At 40.8% G+C, this 18,292-nt stretch overlaps 2 protein-coding genes across 6 annotated transcripts in view; one reads left to right on the forward strand and one right to left on the reverse strand.

Moving 5' to 3' along the window:
* LOC127576148 (uncharacterized) overlaps positions 1 to 1,830 on the reverse strand; it is a 60,939-nt gene extending 59,109 nt beyond the window's left edge. Inside the window, exons 1-2 of the mRNA XM_052026535.1 lie at positions 1,675 to 1,830; positions 1,265 to 1,332 (exon numbers count right to left, since the gene is read on the reverse strand). Coding sequence (XP_051882495.1) covers positions 1,265 to 1,332; positions 1,675 to 1,830 — 224 coding nt within the window. The remainder of the gene's footprint in view (positions 1 to 1,264; positions 1,333 to 1,674) is intronic.
* The window catches only part of LOC127575773 (uncharacterized), a 177,643-nt gene continuing 160,706 nt past the window's right edge, over positions 1,356 to 18,292 (forward strand). The window contains exons 1-2 of one of the 5 annotated variants that reach the window (XM_052025850.1): positions 1,356 to 1,462; positions 9,344 to 9,390. In XM_052025850.1, coding sequence (XP_051881810.1) covers positions 9,370 to 9,390 — 21 coding nt within the window. In that variant the 5' untranslated portion in view covers positions 1,356 to 1,462; positions 9,344 to 9,369. Of the gene's footprint in view, positions 1,463 to 8,774; positions 8,846 to 9,343; positions 9,391 to 18,292 lie in introns of those variants that run through there. The other 4 variants (XM_052025854.1, XM_052025851.1, XM_052025852.1 and 1 more) reach the window with 4 other exon arrangements.

The raw sequence follows: 18,292 nt of genomic DNA on the forward strand, positions 1-18,292 counted from the left end.
GACTAGTGCATAACACTTGGAAAAGGGCAGAAATATGGTAACAAAAAAAAATTCTCAAGGGAAAAGGAGCATATTTTTTAATGTGTTTGTTCTCTCTCAGATCCAGCCTTATGTTTTTCCCTTCCTTTTGAAAGGACTGGATGCCTTTTACTCATGCAAAGTCAATTTCTTCTTAAAACTCAAAATAGGATTAATTCCTGCTCTTAAGTGGTAATGGGTGTAATCCATCAGGGCACACGCCGGGCACCAAACTCTCAAGGTCATGTGCACCAGGACTGGCCGAACTGTTACCTCCTTCCTCCACAACAATTTACTGGTCAACTTGGCAGGCAATGGAAATATAGGACTGAGTTATGGAGAGAGGTTGAGCAGATAGGGACTTTTTATTGGAGCATAGGAGAATGAGGGGTGATCTTATAGAGGTGATTAAAATCATGAGGGGAATAGAGAGGGTGAATGCACACAGACTTTTTCCCAGGGTTGGGGAATCAAGAACTAGAGGGCATTTGTTTAAGATTTAATGGGAACCTGAGAGGCAACTTTTTCACCCAGAGGGTGGTCAGTATATGAAACCAGCTGCCAGCAGAAGTGGTTGAGGCAGGCACATTAACAACATTCAAAATGTACTTGTACTGGTACACGGATAGGAAAGGCTGAGAGAGATATGGACCACACGCGGGAAAATGGGACTAGTTTAGATGGTAATCTTGGTCGGCATGGACCAGTTGGGCCGAATGGCCCGTTTGCTTGCTGTATGATTCTATGACTCTCTAAGGCTCTGAAACAAGCTGTAGCTACTCCCATCGTCATTTAGAACAGTAAAAGTTCCACCTCTGTTGATACCTTCCAATCTTATCTGAAGATTATGATTCACTAAAAAAGTACTTGCACAAAATAGATTGTGATTGAATATATGGGCTGCACAGGAAACACAGCAACAGAAAACAAATAGGAGAGTAGAAGGAGATAAGAAAGAATACATTTCGACGTCTCAATTTTACATCCTTCATGCGAAAATACGGATAACGATTCTGGCCGTTCTGTAGACGAAAAATGATCACTTTTCATGAGGGGGGGGGGAGAGACATTGTTCTCTAGCCGCCGGGAGGTGCTTAAAAGACATCTCAGATATGTACCACTTACCAACAACCTGTCAACCGCACAAAGGCATCGGTGAGACGAAGCACCTGACAGTTTTAAGAACAACACACGGGGTTAGGGGTCTCTCTGCAATGCCTTCCCCCAAAGCAAACTCTTCCTTCACCTTTTAGCATGCAAATGAGAGCGGCGCCCCGCCCCGCCCCGCCGGTCAGGCCGAACACTGCGCCGTTGCTTTTGATTAAGCTAAGCGCGCTTGCGGTAGGGTGAGCGTCGCTGCCTCGTGGGGGTGGTGGGCACAGCCGAGCCGAACTGAGCGTCGCCGGGGGGGAGGCCGGTGCACTCCGGGATGCAGAGGACCAAAGTAAGTTCCATTTTTTTGAAAAAGGAGTAAGTTGGGAAGCGAGTGATGAGAGAAACAGGTGGCTAAAGAAGCCCGGATGGGGACGGGAGGAAAGAGGTGAGAGGGAGCCCGGGTCGGATAATGGGTAGGGGATGGTCCGAGGCCTGTTGTGTGCCCGCCAGGGCTCCCGCCGACACGTTGTTGGTGAGAAACCATCGAAACTGCGGTTACACCGGCTGTAATTCCGCTTGACGGCTGGCTCGGTTGCTGTTGGTGCCTGGCGAAGCTCCGGGATAGAATCCCGCACTTTGTGAGGAACTCGCCTCGGAAGCTGCAGGCGCTAAACCAACGAACCCGAGAGCTGTTTCCGCCAACGGTCGCGTCAACATGGGCTGAGAAACTGCGGACTCGGACGTTAACTACTAGTTTGCCCTTTTGTGCACTGAATTACATCAGTTGGCTTAGTAGTAAAAGTTTTCCATGCAGTTGTAAAATCGACCCACGCTTTGGCAAACGTTCATCGGAGTTCTGCTGCATAAAACATCAAATGGGGATCCATGGAAGCAGCACAATAAGTCGTGCGCCAACAATAAAAACTTGTAATTTACAAAGTTGGGATAAAACCATGGTGTTCGGGCAATCTCAGACAAACGGTTGGCAAGTCAAGATTGAGCTGAAAGCGGGGCTTGAGACAGAAAGATGGAGTGGTTCGGGCAGGAAACTTCGGCCACTGAGAAATCGCTGAAGGCGTCACCACAATTGGTTAATAGTCATAAAGAGGTTGGAGACGGATGAATGGAAATGGGGTGGAGTGTGGGCAGATAAAGTTGGTGGGGTGGAAAGGTTCATTGATACTAGGATGAGGGAGGAACCATGGTGGGGAATTGAAACATGCAGAATAAACGTTATTTTAAAGCCTTAGGAGATCAGGAGATGGTTTTGGTTTGTGAGTGCGCGATAGACGGGAGTTAAATCCATCCCTTAATACGCGCTGATAGTAGTAACAGTTTCATTTCTAGAGTTCCTAACAAACAAGCACAGACAACTTTAACGATTAGATTTTTTGTTTTGAAATAAATTCTAGGCATTTACTTTTTAGTAAATGTGTGCTCCTTCCATTTAAGGTTGAATTTAATTGAATTTTTTTTGGGGGGGGGGAGTGCTATTTTGCTAATTCGCAGTCTACTGTTAGCACATAAACGGCCATAGATTAAAGGAGACTATTTGCTTTAAAAATTTCAATTATTTTGTTGTGTGACATAGCATCAGCCCAATGTTTCTGGCACTAGAAATGTTTTGCTGCTTTACAGATATGAAAACTACAGTTTTCATGCATGCCTAAAATATGGCAGGCGTTCCCATGTGGCCAAATTTGAGTTTAGAAACATATCCTACCAAAAAAAACTACAATTTTTTGTGATCACCTTTTGATCATGCTGTAATTATGAGGTGTTTAAACATTTGAATTATTGTGGGAATTCTGTTTGTAAAAGGAGAAAAAAATGAAGATAAATATATTGATTTGCAAAGGAATGAGGCTGAAGTATTTTATGATGTCGCAAGGTGCCAGAAATTGAATTACTTGCCTTTTAATTCAATGGATAAGTTATTTTCTAACTGCAGAGAATCAGTGAAACCATACAAGCAAATTTTGGTTAATATTGCCCAATTTCTCAGGTGTTCTTAGTGGCAGCAGCTGAGTTGGAATGATTGGAATTAAAGTGTCATAAGTCCTTACTGAATAGTTATAGATGAAGGTTTACTAGAACTAAGTTATAGTTTATATACATTGTGATTTTGATTATAGTGAGCTATTAAAAGCATTCCTTAACCAGTTATTTGGCATCCACTGACAGAATGTGGTATACTTCCTTTTTGTTTTCTCTTTTGCCTTTGACTTGGTTGCCACTCTATCCTCCTCCGATGTGTCTTGTCAGTTCCCCTGTCCAAACAATTGACACTTCAAGAACTGGACTATTTTAGATCAGGACACACACAGAAATTTTTTCTGTTCCTACTGTTGTATGGTTCCTCTGGAATACTCCCAAGGACTTATCCTTGGTCACGTTTCTTCATGGTGGCCTTTTGGCCAAACCATCTTCAGAATTGAGCCCTGTTTCCAGTGAAGACTTCCCAGTTATTTTAATAGCTATGTGGAATTGTTCATGTTCAATGTAGAGAGTGGACAGCACCCTGGTTTAACTTCTCATCCAAAAACTGGCATCTCAGACAGTGCATCACTTCTACATGAACAGCCTCTCTTCAAATCTCTAATCTCCTGGCATAATTTATCTCTTGCTCTACTATTAACCACAAGCTAAGAGGTAAACTCTGGTTTATTTAAATATAGAAAAACGTTTCAGGAGCAACATTAGGCATACCTAAAAATAGTCTGCTGAGTTTGTAAAACTACAGCACAAAACTACATTAAAAACAACAGCAATAGGCAAAGCTAAGTGAGCTCTGAGCCACAGATTAAAGATCTGCAGCTTTTCCATTTTTTTGTGTGAACAGTGGTAGAGATATAAACAATAGGAGGAGGCTTCAAGAATATCCCCAACATTGATGGTTTGACAGTTTGGTTTTCGTTAGCAGCTGCAAAAAAATGAGGCTGAAGTGTTTGGAATCATCTTATGCAAAGGACACAAAGGTCTGAGTTCGATGGGTTATTCAAGTGACAGGCAGCTTAGGGTTCACTTTATGGACAACAAAAGTGTTCTGCAAAATGGTTACTCAGTCTGTGTTTGGTTTCTCCAATGTAATGTAGCCTACGTTATTAGAACCAAATACAATTGACTAAACTGAGAGAAATGCAAGTGAATTGCTGCTTTATCTGGAAAGATTGTTTGGGTCCTTCCACAGTTGGGCAGATATTGTATCTCTTGCCATCGCATGGGAAGGTATTTCTTCTACAAGGCATCTTGGGGAATGTTGGTCCAAGAATCTTAACTCAAATTTTAAAAAAATGTACAATTTAATTAGTTACAGGGTAGCTAATGATCCTTTCAGATTTTTCATCATGAAATAGCTAGATCAAATATGATAGCTCACTTGGAAGGAGATACATTCTGTATCATTTCTTTCTGATGCTATTTCCAAGTTATTGATGATTTGGGAGAGTTGTGCAAAACTCTTGTCTGCATTTTAATGCAGTAGGTCTCATTCACTTATCATTCTTCTACTTGCTGACCTAAAACCAATCTGACAATGCTTTGAATTTTCATTCTTATCTCAAACCCTTCAATGACCTTGTTTCCGTTAATTTCTGTAATTTTGTTTTGCAACGTTACAACCTGTGAACTTCCGCCATGCACCATCCTGGCCTCTGGCAGATCTCTGAAATTCTTTGTGCTATCATTGATTAGGTTTGTCTTCTGCTGTTGATGTCCTATGTTTGAGAAGTTCAACTGTGTCTCCTCGTTCAGGATGCTCCTTGAAACCTACATCTTTGATCAAGGTTTTAGTAATTTATGCCAAGGTATCCTTTTGTGGATTGGTGTCAAATTTTGTTTGGTAATACATCTACATGGCAAGTTTGGACATTTTACAATGATGATGGTGCTGTAATAAGTATTTGTTGTCTCCAAAAAAAAGCCTTGGCCTCTTAAATGGGCAATGATGATTATTCACAATTATTACTCTAAGTTGAGATAAATGGAATTTAGTCGTTTATCACATTTACTAAATTCAAATCATTAACTTTGTTTACCATTGACTTATCTGCCTGGAATTGCATTCAAGGACAAAAGTAAAGGGGAAGAGTAACATCAGTGATTCGATTATATTATTTAGGAATATGCTATACATAATTAACAGATGGGGAAATAGAATGAAACATAAACATGGAGGGAAGCTGAAGTCAGTCATTTCAGGCCAATGTAAAGCTTACGGTAAGTTGGTGGCTGTCAGGTGTGGATTGTCGTTATTCTTTGGAAATGTGGTACATGCTAAATGTTTTTTTTGAGTATATTGGCAACCCTTGAAACCCCCCAAGGCAGGTGTTGCATGGTCTGAGCACAATATGTAGAACTGCAGAGGACCCAGGGGATTTAATAATCAGGGATATAGGTATGTCCCTGCAGCAGCCAATAGATAAAGGACATTAGTGAAAGAATGCAAAATATAAACAGCATGTCAAAATGGGAAGGACAGCCATAAGTTGTAGTCCAGGTGAAATGGGTTTAGGTGCTCCAGTTAGTATTTCATGAGTTTCAAAGTTAGTGTTAACAAAAAAAAATCCTTTGCTAGTAATTTCTGGATTATATTCAGTGTCACATTCTTAGTGCAAGGATAGGGATAACTTGCAGTGAAGTGGGTAAATCGAACATGTATCTTTCGGGGGCGTATTTTAAGAACAGTAGTCATAGAAACATAGATATGTAGAAAATAGGAGCAGAAGTAGGCCATTTCTTTGAGCTTACTCCACCCTACAATATGATCATGGCTGATCCTCGAACGCAATCATATTCCAGCTCTCTTCCAATACCCCTCGATGCATTTTGTGTCAAGAAATATATCTACTTGGTAAATATATATTCAGAAATATTGCCTCCATACCTGCATCCTGAGACAGTGAGCCCTGGTTCTAGAACTCTGCTTCAATTTGGGGTAAAGATCCTCCTTGCATCTGGACTGTTTTGCCCTGTCAGAGTTTTGAGATATCATTTCATTCTTCTAAACTCAGGTGAATACAGGTCAAGGTGACCCTATCTTCTCAAACAATGGGCCTACTGTCTCAGGAATCAATCAGGTGGAATATTTAAGGGGAGGGAGGGGAATCTAAAGTAAACATAACTAAAGGAGGATTAATTTGAGAACTAGATTGTTGGATAATTTCAGTAAGTTAAAAAGGGATCTGTTCCAGGTGGATTGGAATGAAAAAATACCAATTGGAGTGAACATTGTGGAAGCCCCCACTGAAGAGACTATCTTTGTAAAGTAGGAATATTTTCTTGATGGGGATGAGTTCTCTGCATGATGAAGAATGAAATGAAACATAATGTAAGATATAACACAAGTTTCATAACTGTTGAGCCAAACTGAATACAGAACTTAAAAAGAAATAAGAGGAGCAAGTAGAGAATGATAAGAATAAGTTGGTGACTAACCTAAAAGGGAATGCAGAAGTCTTTTATGGACACAGTAAAAACAATGGCGGGACCAATCAGGAACAAATTGGAAAAACAGACGTCAAAGCTGACGTGTTAAATAATTTGCAACACTCTTCTGTAGTGAAAGGCACACTGCCAGTGAACAGAAAATTAGAAGTTAGTGGTGATATTGACTAAATAAAAAATAGATAAGTAGTCTTCAAAATAGAAAAGTCATCTAGTTTGGATAAGATGCATTCTAGGTTAAAGAGGGAATTTAAAAAAAAGGCAGTTGCAGAGGTTTTGGCCACAGTCTTCCAATCCTTAGGTGATGGGGCTAAAGGCCTGGGGAAAAATTACAGATGTTAATTCCTGCTCACAAAAAGGAAGAGGGATAAGCCTGTGATTTGCATACGTGTCAACATAACATTGTGTTGGAAAATTGATAAAATAGTCTAAAATTAGCTGCAGTAGTAATTGGGAGGTTTGACTGACAATATTTTGGATCCCCTCACACCTAGAGTTAAGCATGAGAATCTAGAAGCTGCAGAAAAGGTGGGAACAGGATAGATAAGATAAAGGGAAAATCTGCAAAAGATTGAAGTCAAGGGTTGCTGTGGGGCTGAGTTGTTAATGGGACAATTAGAGGCTGACAAGGAAGTGTGATGTGTTGCAAACAGCAGTTCAGGGTATGCTAAGGGACAGGGGGAAAAGACAGCCAATATCACAGAAGGATGACTTATAACAGAAATGCCCTCATTTAAAATCCCATCTCTGCCCTCTGGCTCCATGTGCATGTTGCCAGTTTGGTCCCACATGTGCCTACTCCTTCCCTTGTTACCCTCTTGCCCTTGACATACTTAATTAGTTTGGCATTTTCCTTAATTGTCTGTCAATGATATTTTATTTTGCTTTCTACACTTTTCATACCCCTGAATGGCCTCCCCTGTTTTCAATTCTCTATACCTGCTATATGCTTCCTTTATTTTTTTAAATCAAGCCCTCAATATCCTTTGACGTCAGGGTTCCTTGGACTTTCTGTCTGTAATTTTCACCCTGTAACTCTCACTATTTCACTTCTGAATGACTCCACTTATTGGATGTAGACCTACCCCCAAATAGCTGCTCCCAGTCTACTTTTGCCAGCTCATGTTTTATGATATTGAAATCGGTTTTCCCCCTATTCAGACACAATTTCTGGATCTCCCTGCAAGGATGTTAGGCCTGAATGAAAACCCCTAGAAAAATGTTCCAGTGATTCAGAAAGCTTTCCCTCCTACACCATTCCTTTAGCCACACGTTTGTTTGACCTATCCTCCCATTCCTATACTCGCACACAGAAACCCTTATGGGGAAACATTACAATAAAAGGGTCTTTCTATCACTGGACACTAAAGGACTAGATCCTGTGTAATAACTTGTAAAGTATTGCTGACTGGGTGTTTGGGACTAAAAAAAAATTGATGACATGTTGACAAATTGTAAATATTGTTAAGAAATGTTCTGATATGCTCAGTAAAGTGAATGAATAGAGTCTCTGTAATGTATAACTGTGTACATTTTGTGAATAAAGTGTATTTTTGGGGAAAATATGCTACAACAAGTGATTTGAAAGAGTATAGTATTAAGTTAATTGAGTATGCAAACCAGGTAATGAAAGAGCAGGCCCTGGAACCAAATAGCATTCTATTTAAAGGATGAAGTTTTGTTTACACTGTTAACTGAGCTGACTGTGCTTTTAGAATTAATAGTAACAGGTTATAGGAATGGAGTCAGTACTTCATTTGGAACTAGTTGAAATGTAATTTAATGTGATTTTTGGTAAATGCCTTGTCGATGATGGAAAGAGTCTTTGTCTTTTAAGATGAGATGGACTCTTGACTTCAATCTACCTTATGACCTTGCACCTTATTGTCTACCTGCAATACACTTCCCTGTAGCTGTGACATTTTACTCTGTATTCTGTTATTGTTTTTACCTGTACTACCTCAATGCACTCTGTACTAACTCAGTGTATCTGCACTGTGTAATGAATTGATCTGTACGAACAGTATGCATGACAAGTTTTTCCCTGTACCTCGGTACAAGTGACAATAATAAAACAATACCAATATTGTGTGCTTTCCTGGTTGCCGCACAATAGGAAGGATATGGTTGCACTGGAGAGTGCAGAGGAGATTCGCCACGATGTTGCCTGGATTTGAGGACTTTAGCTATGAGGAAGGATTGGATAGGCTGGGTGTGTTTTCCCTGGAGCAAAGGAGGATGAGGAGTGATGTTATAGAGATACAAGATTTTGAGAGGCATAGTTAAGGTAGGTAGTCAAAATCTTTTACTGTGGTAGGGGTATCAAAAAATAAGAGGGCATTGTTTAAGGTGAGAGGTAGGAGATTCATAGGGGTTTTGAGGGTATTTTATTTTACATACAAGACAGTGGTTGATGTCTGGAATGTGCTGCCAGAGGTCGTGGTAGAATTTGATATGGGTTTGACATTAGGTTAATTAGTGTATAACACTGATTTTGGACTCTGATCCAAATTAAGTTTTTTCCATTTTACTTTTAATGCCAGTGTTCTGTTTAGTCATCGATTTCATAGTTGCCATTCACTTTACATGTTCCAGAATTTGTGCCTTGAATTGTATGATTGTCCCAACTATTGGAACAGATTAACCCTAAAGCATGCTTAATAACTGGTGTGTTTGACCATGGTCATCTCGTTTTATTATGTCCTTGTCAATGGCATCATGTTTTCTGGAAGAGCCGCTACCATTTAATTCACTCATATTTGTCAAACATTGTGCTTCATTGCAGATACATCCTAACAATGGAGAGACCTCATGACAACACGAAAAAATAAGGTGCTGAATAAGTCACTGATGCTAGGATGATAATTAAAAAAAATCTACAGGTGCTGGAAATCTGAAATAAAAATAGAAAATGCGGGGGAAAAAATTAGCATCCCCCATTCACCTGGAACCTCCCTGTGGCTTTGGACCTTTTCTTGATCTATTCATTGGTTACTGCTGATGGGACTTGGACCAGCTTGATTTTTCTTCCCACTCTCTTCACTCGCTAGAACCCTACTGCCCTCTGAACTTGCAGAACTCTGTTCGCTAAATACTAACCCTGACATTGTTATTAAATATGCTGTCGAAGGTGGCGCTGTGATAGTCTGATGTATTGGTCTCTGTTTTGTAGAGGTCAAACATGAGCTCTCAGACACTTGTTCTGGACCATGACAACCATCGAACATCAGGCTATTGTCTCACATACAGTCATAGACTTCATTTCCTTGGGAGATCTTCCCTCACACAGCTCGCTTCTACCTAAGATCCACAAGCAGGACTGTCTGGGCAGACCCATTGTTACAGCCTGCTCTTGCCCCCACCAAATTTATTTCTTCCTACATTGACTCCATTCTTTCTTACTTAGTGCAGTCCCTTTCTACTTCTGTGATGCTTTGTGTGCTCTCTCTATTTTCCTGATCCTAACTGGTTCATGTTCACTATGGATGTACAATCTCTCGACAGCTCTGTCACATGTCAGGTGGGTCTGAGGGCTGGCCACTTCTCCCTTGAATGGAGGCCTAACCAATTCTCCTCAACTAACATGCAGTTTCATCTGGCTGAACTTGTCCTTGCATTAAACAACGTTTCCTTCAATTCAGCTCACTTTCTCCAGATTAAACATGTAGCTTTGGGCACTTCCATGGGCCCAAGCTAGTCCAGTCTTTTTGTGGAATACGCAGAAGACTCTTGTTTCATTCCTACTTGGGCTCATTTCCCTAATGTTCATTTCTGGTACATCATTGGTACTTCCTGTATAATGCAGAACTCAAATTTCATTACATTTGCAGACAATTTTCACCCTGCTCTCGCCTTTACTTGGCCCATCTCTGATTCTTCCCTTCCCTATCTGGATCACTTTATTTCCATCTCTGGATAGGCTAGTGACCAACATCCACTACAAGCCCATAGACTCTCACATCTACCTTGATTTTATGTCCTCCTACCCTGCCTCCTGTAAGGACTTTTCCATTCCATTCTCTCAGTTCTTCTGTCTAGCATATTTGTCTGATGAGCCATTTTGCACAGGTGGCTCTGAAAAGTCTTCCTTCTTTCCTAACCTTGCCTTCCCCTCTATCACAGTGGACAGAGCCTTTGACTACACCTCATTTATTTTCTGTACCTCACCTCTCACCTCTTCCTCCTGGACAGAGCAAGAACGTAGTTTCCCTTCCACCCCACCAGCCTCCACATTCAATGATCATCCTTTGCAATTTTTCACCAGTACCAACAAGATTCCATCACCAAACAGTTGTCCTCCTCTCCCTTTCAGCATTTCACAATGATCACTCCTTTTCTACCTCCCTGGTCTGCTCTTCCATCCCATCTACCACTCCAATGTATGGTTCTTTCTCATGCAGGAGGTGCAACACCTATCTTTTCATCTCTTCCTTTCCCACCATCTGGAGACCCAGTCCTTCCAGGTGAAGCAGCAATTTACTTGCACTTCCAATCTAGTGTACTGCATTTGGTGTTCACCAATGTGGCCTTCTCTATGTTGGAGAAACCAAATGCAGATTGGGTGATTGCTTGGTGGGGTAACTCCATTCAGTCTGCAGGAGTGATTGAGTTTTTGGTTGCCCGCCACTTTAATTTCACCATCCCACTCCCACTCTGACCTTTCTGTCTTTAGCCTCCTGCATTGTTATAATGAGGTCTATTCAAAGGACAGCACCTTACTTCTTACTAAATAAATTGCTGGTATGGGCAGAGAAATGGCAGATGGAGTTTAATCTGGTCAAGTGTGAGGTGTTGCACTTTGGGAGATCAAATGTAAAGGGACTGCAGTGCACAGTTAATGGGGAGACCTTTTAATAGTGTTGATGTACAGAGAGATCTTGGGGTCCAAGTGTATAGATCCTTGAAAGTAGCTGCCCAAGTTGATAGGGTAGTAAAGAAGGTGTATGGCATGCTTGCCTTTTTAGTTGAGGCATTGAGTTCAAGAGTCAGGAAGTTGTGTTGCAGCTTCATAAAACTCTGGTTAAGCCGCATCTGGAGTATTGCATTCAATTCTGGTTACCCCATTATAGGAAGAATGTGGAGGCTTTGGGAGATGGTGCATTAGAGGTTTACCAGGATGCTACCTGGATTAGAGGGCACATTTATGAGGAGAGTATGGGTTGCTTTCTCTGGAGACCTGATAGAAGTTTATAAGATTGAGGGGCATAAATAGAGTAGACAGCCAGTTTCTTTATCCTAGAGCCGAAATGTCTAATACATTTGCATTTGTGAGAGTGGGTAAGTTCAATGGAAATGTGTGGAGCAAGTTTTTTTTCCACAGAGGTGGGTGCTTGGAATGCACTGCCAGGGGTGGTAGTGGAGGCAAATACGATAGAGGCATTTAAGAGGCTCTTAGATAGGCACATGAATATGCAGAGAATGGAGGGATATGGACTTGTGTAGGCAGAAGGTGCTGGTTTAGTAAGGCTTTTAATTACTAGTTTAATTAGTTCACCACAACATCGTGGGCTAAAGGGTGTGTTCCCGTGCTGTATTGTTCTATGTTCTAGTTATTTTGCAGCCTTCCACTCTCAAATTCTTCCAGCTTTAGATAACTTGTATTTCTGTTTGTATGAGAACTGGCCATTTTTAGAAACATAGAAAAACCTACAGCACACTTCAGGCCCTTTGGCCCACAAAGCTGTGCTGAGCATGTCCCTACTCTAGAAATTACTAGGCTTACCCATAGCCCTCTATTTTTCTCAGCTCCATGTACCTATCCAACAGTCTCTTAAAAGACCCTATCATATCCGCCTCCACCACCGTTGCCGGCAGCCCATTCCACGCACTCACTCCTGACATCTTACCCCTGACATCTCGTCTATACCTACTCCCCAGCACCTTAAACCTATGTCCTCTTGTGGCCACCGTTTCAGCCCTGGGGAAAAGCCTCTGACTATCTACCCGATCAATACCTCTCATCATCTTATATACCTCTATCAGGTCCCCCCTCATCCTCCTTCACTCCAAGGAGAAAAGGCCAAGTTCCTTCAACCTGCTTTCATAAGGCATGCTCCGCATTCCAGGCAACATCCTTGTAAATCTCCTCTGAGCCCTTTCCATGGCTTCCACATCCTTCCTGTAGTGAGGCAACCAGAACTGAGCACAGTACTCCAAGTGGGGTCTGACCAGGGTCCTATATAACTGCAACAATACCTCCCGGCTCCTAAATTCAATTCTACGATTGATGAAGGACAATACACCATATGCTGCCTTAACCACAGAGTCAAACTGCGCAGTCGGACCCCAAGTTCCCTCTGATCCTCCACACTACCAAGAGCCTACCATTAATACTTTATTCTGCCATCATATTTGACCTACCAAAATGAACCACCTCACACTTATCTGGGTTGAACTGCATCTGCTACTTCTCAGTCCAACTTTGCATCCTATCTATGTCCCGCTGTAACCTCTGACAGCCCTCTATACTATCCGCAACACATCCAACCTTTGTGTCATCCACAAACTTACTAACCCACCCCTCCACTTCATCATCTAGGTCGTTTATAAAAATCACAAAGAGTAAGGGTCCCAGAACAGATCCCTGAGGTATACCACTGGTCACTGACCTCCATGCAGAATACGACCCTTCAACAATTACTCTTTGCCTTCTGAGAGCTAGCCAGTTCTGAATCCACATTGCGATGTCCCCTTGGATCCCATGCCTCCTTACTTTCTCAATAAGCCTTGCATGGGGTACCTTATCAAATGCCTTGCTGAAATCCATATACACTACATCTACTGCTCTCCCTTCATCGATGTGTTTAGTCACATCCTCAAAAAAAATTCTGCTTGCAATCCTTTTTCCTTTTTTTTGCATAGATTATAATTATTAGCAACATGTTACAGAAAGAAGTAGAATCGTATCTTAGCCTGTCCCATTATTTCACCCATTTAGAGAAACACATTGTTCCACCCTCCCCAGCTTTTCTCTGCTACATAGACTTGCTTGTTTCTTTCTTTTTCTGTTCTGATGAAGGATCTCAGACCTGAAATGTTAACTGTTCCTCTCCTCACTGCCCCCTTCCCCCTCAGGTGCTGTCTGACCTGCTGAGTTTTTTTTCCAGACTCTTGGATGTTGTATGACGATTTAATGGCTTCTTAAGAACTGATTTCATTCGTAAGTGGGGAGTTTGCACCTTCCTGGATACTCTAGTTTCCTTGCACATGTGAAAAGTTTGCTGGTTGGTAGGTTTAAAATTTAAAAAAAATTGCAGAACTGGAAATCTGAAATAATAACAGAAATGCTGGAGTTCCCTGATCCTCATTTTTCACCCCAGCATTCAACCAGTCATCCTTTACAGTTTCCACCACCAGACACATCTTGCCATCCTCTTCTCTTTTCAACACTCAAAAGATACTGTACTGCGGCAGCACAGTGATTCAGCTAATAGAGCTGCTGCCTCACAGCTCTATTGACCCAGATCAAGCTTGACTTCTGATGGAGTTTGTACATTCTCCCAATGACTGTGGGTTTCCACTGGGTGCTCCAGTTTCCACCCATATCCCAAATTGGTTGATAGGTTAATTGGCTGTGTAAATTGCCTGTAGTGTACAAATGAGGGGTAGAATATGGGGCAGGGGAAGGGGGTTACAACATGGAAATGTGAGGCGAATAAAATGGTTTAAGGTAGGATTTGTGTTTCTTAAAAAAAAGGGTGCTTGATGTTGGCACAGACTCAGTGGGCTGAAGGGCCTGTTTCTGTGCTGTATCTCTGTGACTCCGACTATATGTTCCCTTCGATTCCCTAGTCTGCTCATCCATTTCCACCAAACACCTTCCTTTTCTTGGCACTTTTCCATGCAACCACAGGGAATGCAATGCTTGTCCTTTTCACCTCTTCCCAACAACCAGAGACTGAAACAGACCTCCTGGGTGTAGTAGTGATTCACTTGTACTTTCAAATCTTGTGTATTGCATTTGGTGCTCTCAATGTGATCTCCTCTACACTGAGGAAGCCAAACGAACACTGGACAACCACTTTGCAGGACACCTGTATCCAACCCATGGGTGACTGTGAGCCTCCAGTTGCCTGTCTCTTTAATTCTTCATCCTAGTCTCACTTTGAGTTATCCATCTGTGACCTCTGCACTGTTATATTGAACCAACCTAAATTTGAGAAGTAGCACCTCATCTTGGGCATGTTGCAGCCTTATCCATTTGCACAATTTTGGATGATCCACTTCCTCTGTTTGTTAGCATTGTATGACAGGGTTAGCAGGAATGACAAGGTTCTGTTCCTGAGAACTGTTCGTAATCTAAACAGTTTGCCAGTCAGAAATGTGGCCTCCTGGCAATATATTTAAACAAAAACGTTGGCTAACCAAGGGCATTGTGTGGTTAAACCAGGGTATTTGTCTATTCAGATATTGCTGCGAGCAGAGTTCCCACATGGCAGAAGATGCTTGCAGCCCACCATGACCTGCAAGTCTATCTCACTATCCCTGCAAGTACTCATTTGCTGTACATAAATCAGGTGCTCGTAACATGGGAAGGACACTGTATGTGGTTTTGCAGTCATTGTGGATAGTGACTCATCATTGTATAGATTTAAGATCTTTTCATTTAAGGTTAAGAACAGTGTAAATGGATTTTATAGGTGATGAGTGAGGAAGTAACATTTATTGAAAGACTAGGCCATTTATTTGAAGATTGAATAGTATCCTCTGCCTATCTTTGTTGATTAGAGTATGCTTATAAAGTATTGGCACTAGCAATTGATTTTCAATTTGAAGGAACTGATTTGTGGGCAATAGATTTTTTTGCTTTTAGGAAAATAGAATTTGTGCTATGAAAACTTGGGTTTCAGTTAAGGTCAAGAACACAAGCTGTTTGCTTTTCAGGTGCTAATAGATCTCTTACAAATCTCTAGTCTCTTTCTATCTCTTCTCACAACCCCTTCCAAAAACTGCATCTTGCCACAGTGTCTAACCCCTGCTTCACTCACTGTTGTTTTACTTTCAAAAGTTTTTGTGTTTTTGTTTGAAAAGGTTGTTTAAATTTTAAAATTTCTGGAAAATCTTATCACTCAATGTTGACATTGAAAAACACATGACATCTGCTTGATACAAATCACATGATACCTAGGAAGCACAGTGTTAGAACCGTGGATTGGTTCAAGTCATTATTGACTTGTAGCAGGTATGATTAGGAAATAGTGCCCAAGCTGCTCTGGATTGGTGAGAAGCAAGATTAACACTAGATTCACCATAGCTCTAATGTTGGAAGATGCTGAGTTTCACAATAGGCTGTAACTTTGCCCTAAATCCTGACTGTCATGCTAGGTATTGGTGGGGAACGTTAATTTAAGTTGCTTAAAGAAAGGCTTCAGAGAGGTGGCATCCTCCAGAACAGGCTAAAGGAGAGGGATGGGGTGGAGATGAAGTACACTCTTTGTACTTGGTGGAATACTTATTTCTTCATATCAGAATCAGGTTTATTATCACTGATATATTGTCATGAAACTTGTTTTGCAGCAGCAGTACAGTGCAAGACATTAAAAATTACTATAAGTTACAAAGATAATAGCACAAAAGAGGAATAATAAGGTAGTGTTCATGGACCATTCAGAAATCTGACAGCAGAGGGGAAGAAGCTGTTCCTGAAATGTTGAGTGTGGGTCTTCAGGCTCCTGTACCTCCTCACTGATGGTAGTAATGTTTAGAGGGCATGTCCCGGATGGTGAGGGTCCTTAATGATGGGTGCCACCTTCTTGAGGCACCGCCTCTTGAAGATGTCTTTGATGGTGGGGGAGGTGTGCCTGTGATGGAGCTGGCTGAGTCCACAATCATATCAAGTGGCTTGCGGCAGTTTGAAGCTCCAAAACTCTTGAAAGGCTTTCATACTATAATTGACCTGGATGGAAGTTGCCTGGCCAAGCCTCCTCACTTATCTTTCTTTTCAACATAATTTTATAGCTGATTATACCTACAATTTGCAGTAGGAGGGCTTCCATAGGCTGCAAGGATTAGAAATTTTAGATGGTATTTGTGAATAGCTGCTCAAAAGATTGGAGATGGCCAACAATCTGAGTACATTTTAAGTAATTTGTAACCTATTTTCCCTTGTCGAATAATTAGAAACTGCATAAACTGTGAGCTTTTGGATGGCTTCATGTGAAGTTGTTGTGAAGGAAGCATTAAACTGGCAATAAAAATGGTTCCATCATTCTTACTGTTCATGCAATAGCATGACCAATTGCAGTCACTGTATCAGAAAACAGCACCTATATTTCCAGTTAGATTGCCTCAAAGATCATGAAAGTTTGATTGTATAAATATTCCAGTCATGTGATACTGAAAGTATTGTTAAGGTGGTTGGTGAATTAGTTCAAAACATTTCATGAAGTTAGTCTTGATAATGTGATCATGGTCAGTTTGAAAGATTGGCAAAAGACCAATCTTATGTATTATCTCAACTGCCACATGTGAACCTGTGGCAAAAGGTAATTCATGATAATGTCACAAAGGTGATTGGAACAAGCTGAAAGAAAAGCAAATGGAAAGTAGAGTCAATGTGATTATGAATGGGAAAATATTGCTTGAAAAATAGAACACAAATCATTTTTTTCATCAATAATTAATCTGATACTGTTATCATTGGACAAACAATTATCAGCATATGTCAAAAGGCAAACTAATAATTCAAATATAAGCACAAAAGGTGTAGTTTCTGAAATTTCAATCTAGGTTAGTCTGCCTAACAGACTGTGGTATTGTTGCCTATTAACACTATTTGAATAATTGTGGCACCCTGCAATGAAAACATTGTATTTGGAAAGAGACTTGCATTGTATTCCCTGTACTGCATGTTGTCTTATTCTTATTTGTTTCTTCTATACTATGAGAAAGCAGAACTAAGTCTCCAAAGGAAAATAAAGCTAATTGTTAAAAAAGAATGTTCCTTGGCTTTTGTTTCGGTGATAATGTTTAGTTTCTGTTGAGATATTGTTGAAATGAACAAGGTTTCATTCGCCATTGTTATGCAAGAAAAATGGCTCTTTTGTTGATTTTTGGCAAGTCTTGTCAGCTACTATCTTTAGGTAAGAAATAAATTGGCATTGGTGAGCCTGAGGATTTAAAGTTTCACTGTTTCTTAACTGGTTGGGGAGAGTTTTACTTAACACGATAGATGTTTCACTGACTTCCAAAGCACTGATTACATATCATTTTGTATGTATGCCTTGCATGCAAGAATCAGTCTGCTTCAAATGACTATTTAGATTGGCTTTTTGACATATGTTGTGCACATGTTGGCTAGATAAAAACAAAGCACACGCATCAATGAATATGTTTATTTCTACTACTGTGTGAGAAATTGCAAAATGACTTAATTTTGGGAAGTGCTTCAGTAAATCAGTAAATTTGATGGAACAGGATTTACCTGGGGATTATGTTGGACTCTAGCACATAGGTTATAATGTATGGTTCCATGAGAACTACAAAACCCTGCAAAGAAAGCTCTATTCATTCAGTATCTGCAAATCAACCTGACAACTCCTAACTAACAGGAACCACAGCATGTCTTTTAATGTCCAGTTTGCACTGTGAAGAGTCTCTTGTTTTCTCCACCAGAAAACTCTCAAGATTGGTTTGAAGAGATTGACCAGGAGACCCAAGAGCTAATAAATCTTGAACATTGCCTGTATTCCTGGAATAGAAACATTGTGGCAACTTGAATAGGCAGACAAAAAGA

This window comes from Pristis pectinata, chromosome 11, assembly GCF_009764475.1.
Source record: "Pristis pectinata isolate sPriPec2 chromosome 11, sPriPec2.1.pri, whole genome shotgun sequence".
In the NCBI taxonomy this organism is placed as follows: Eukaryota; Metazoa; Chordata; class Chondrichthyes; order Rhinopristiformes; family Pristidae; genus Pristis; species Pristis pectinata.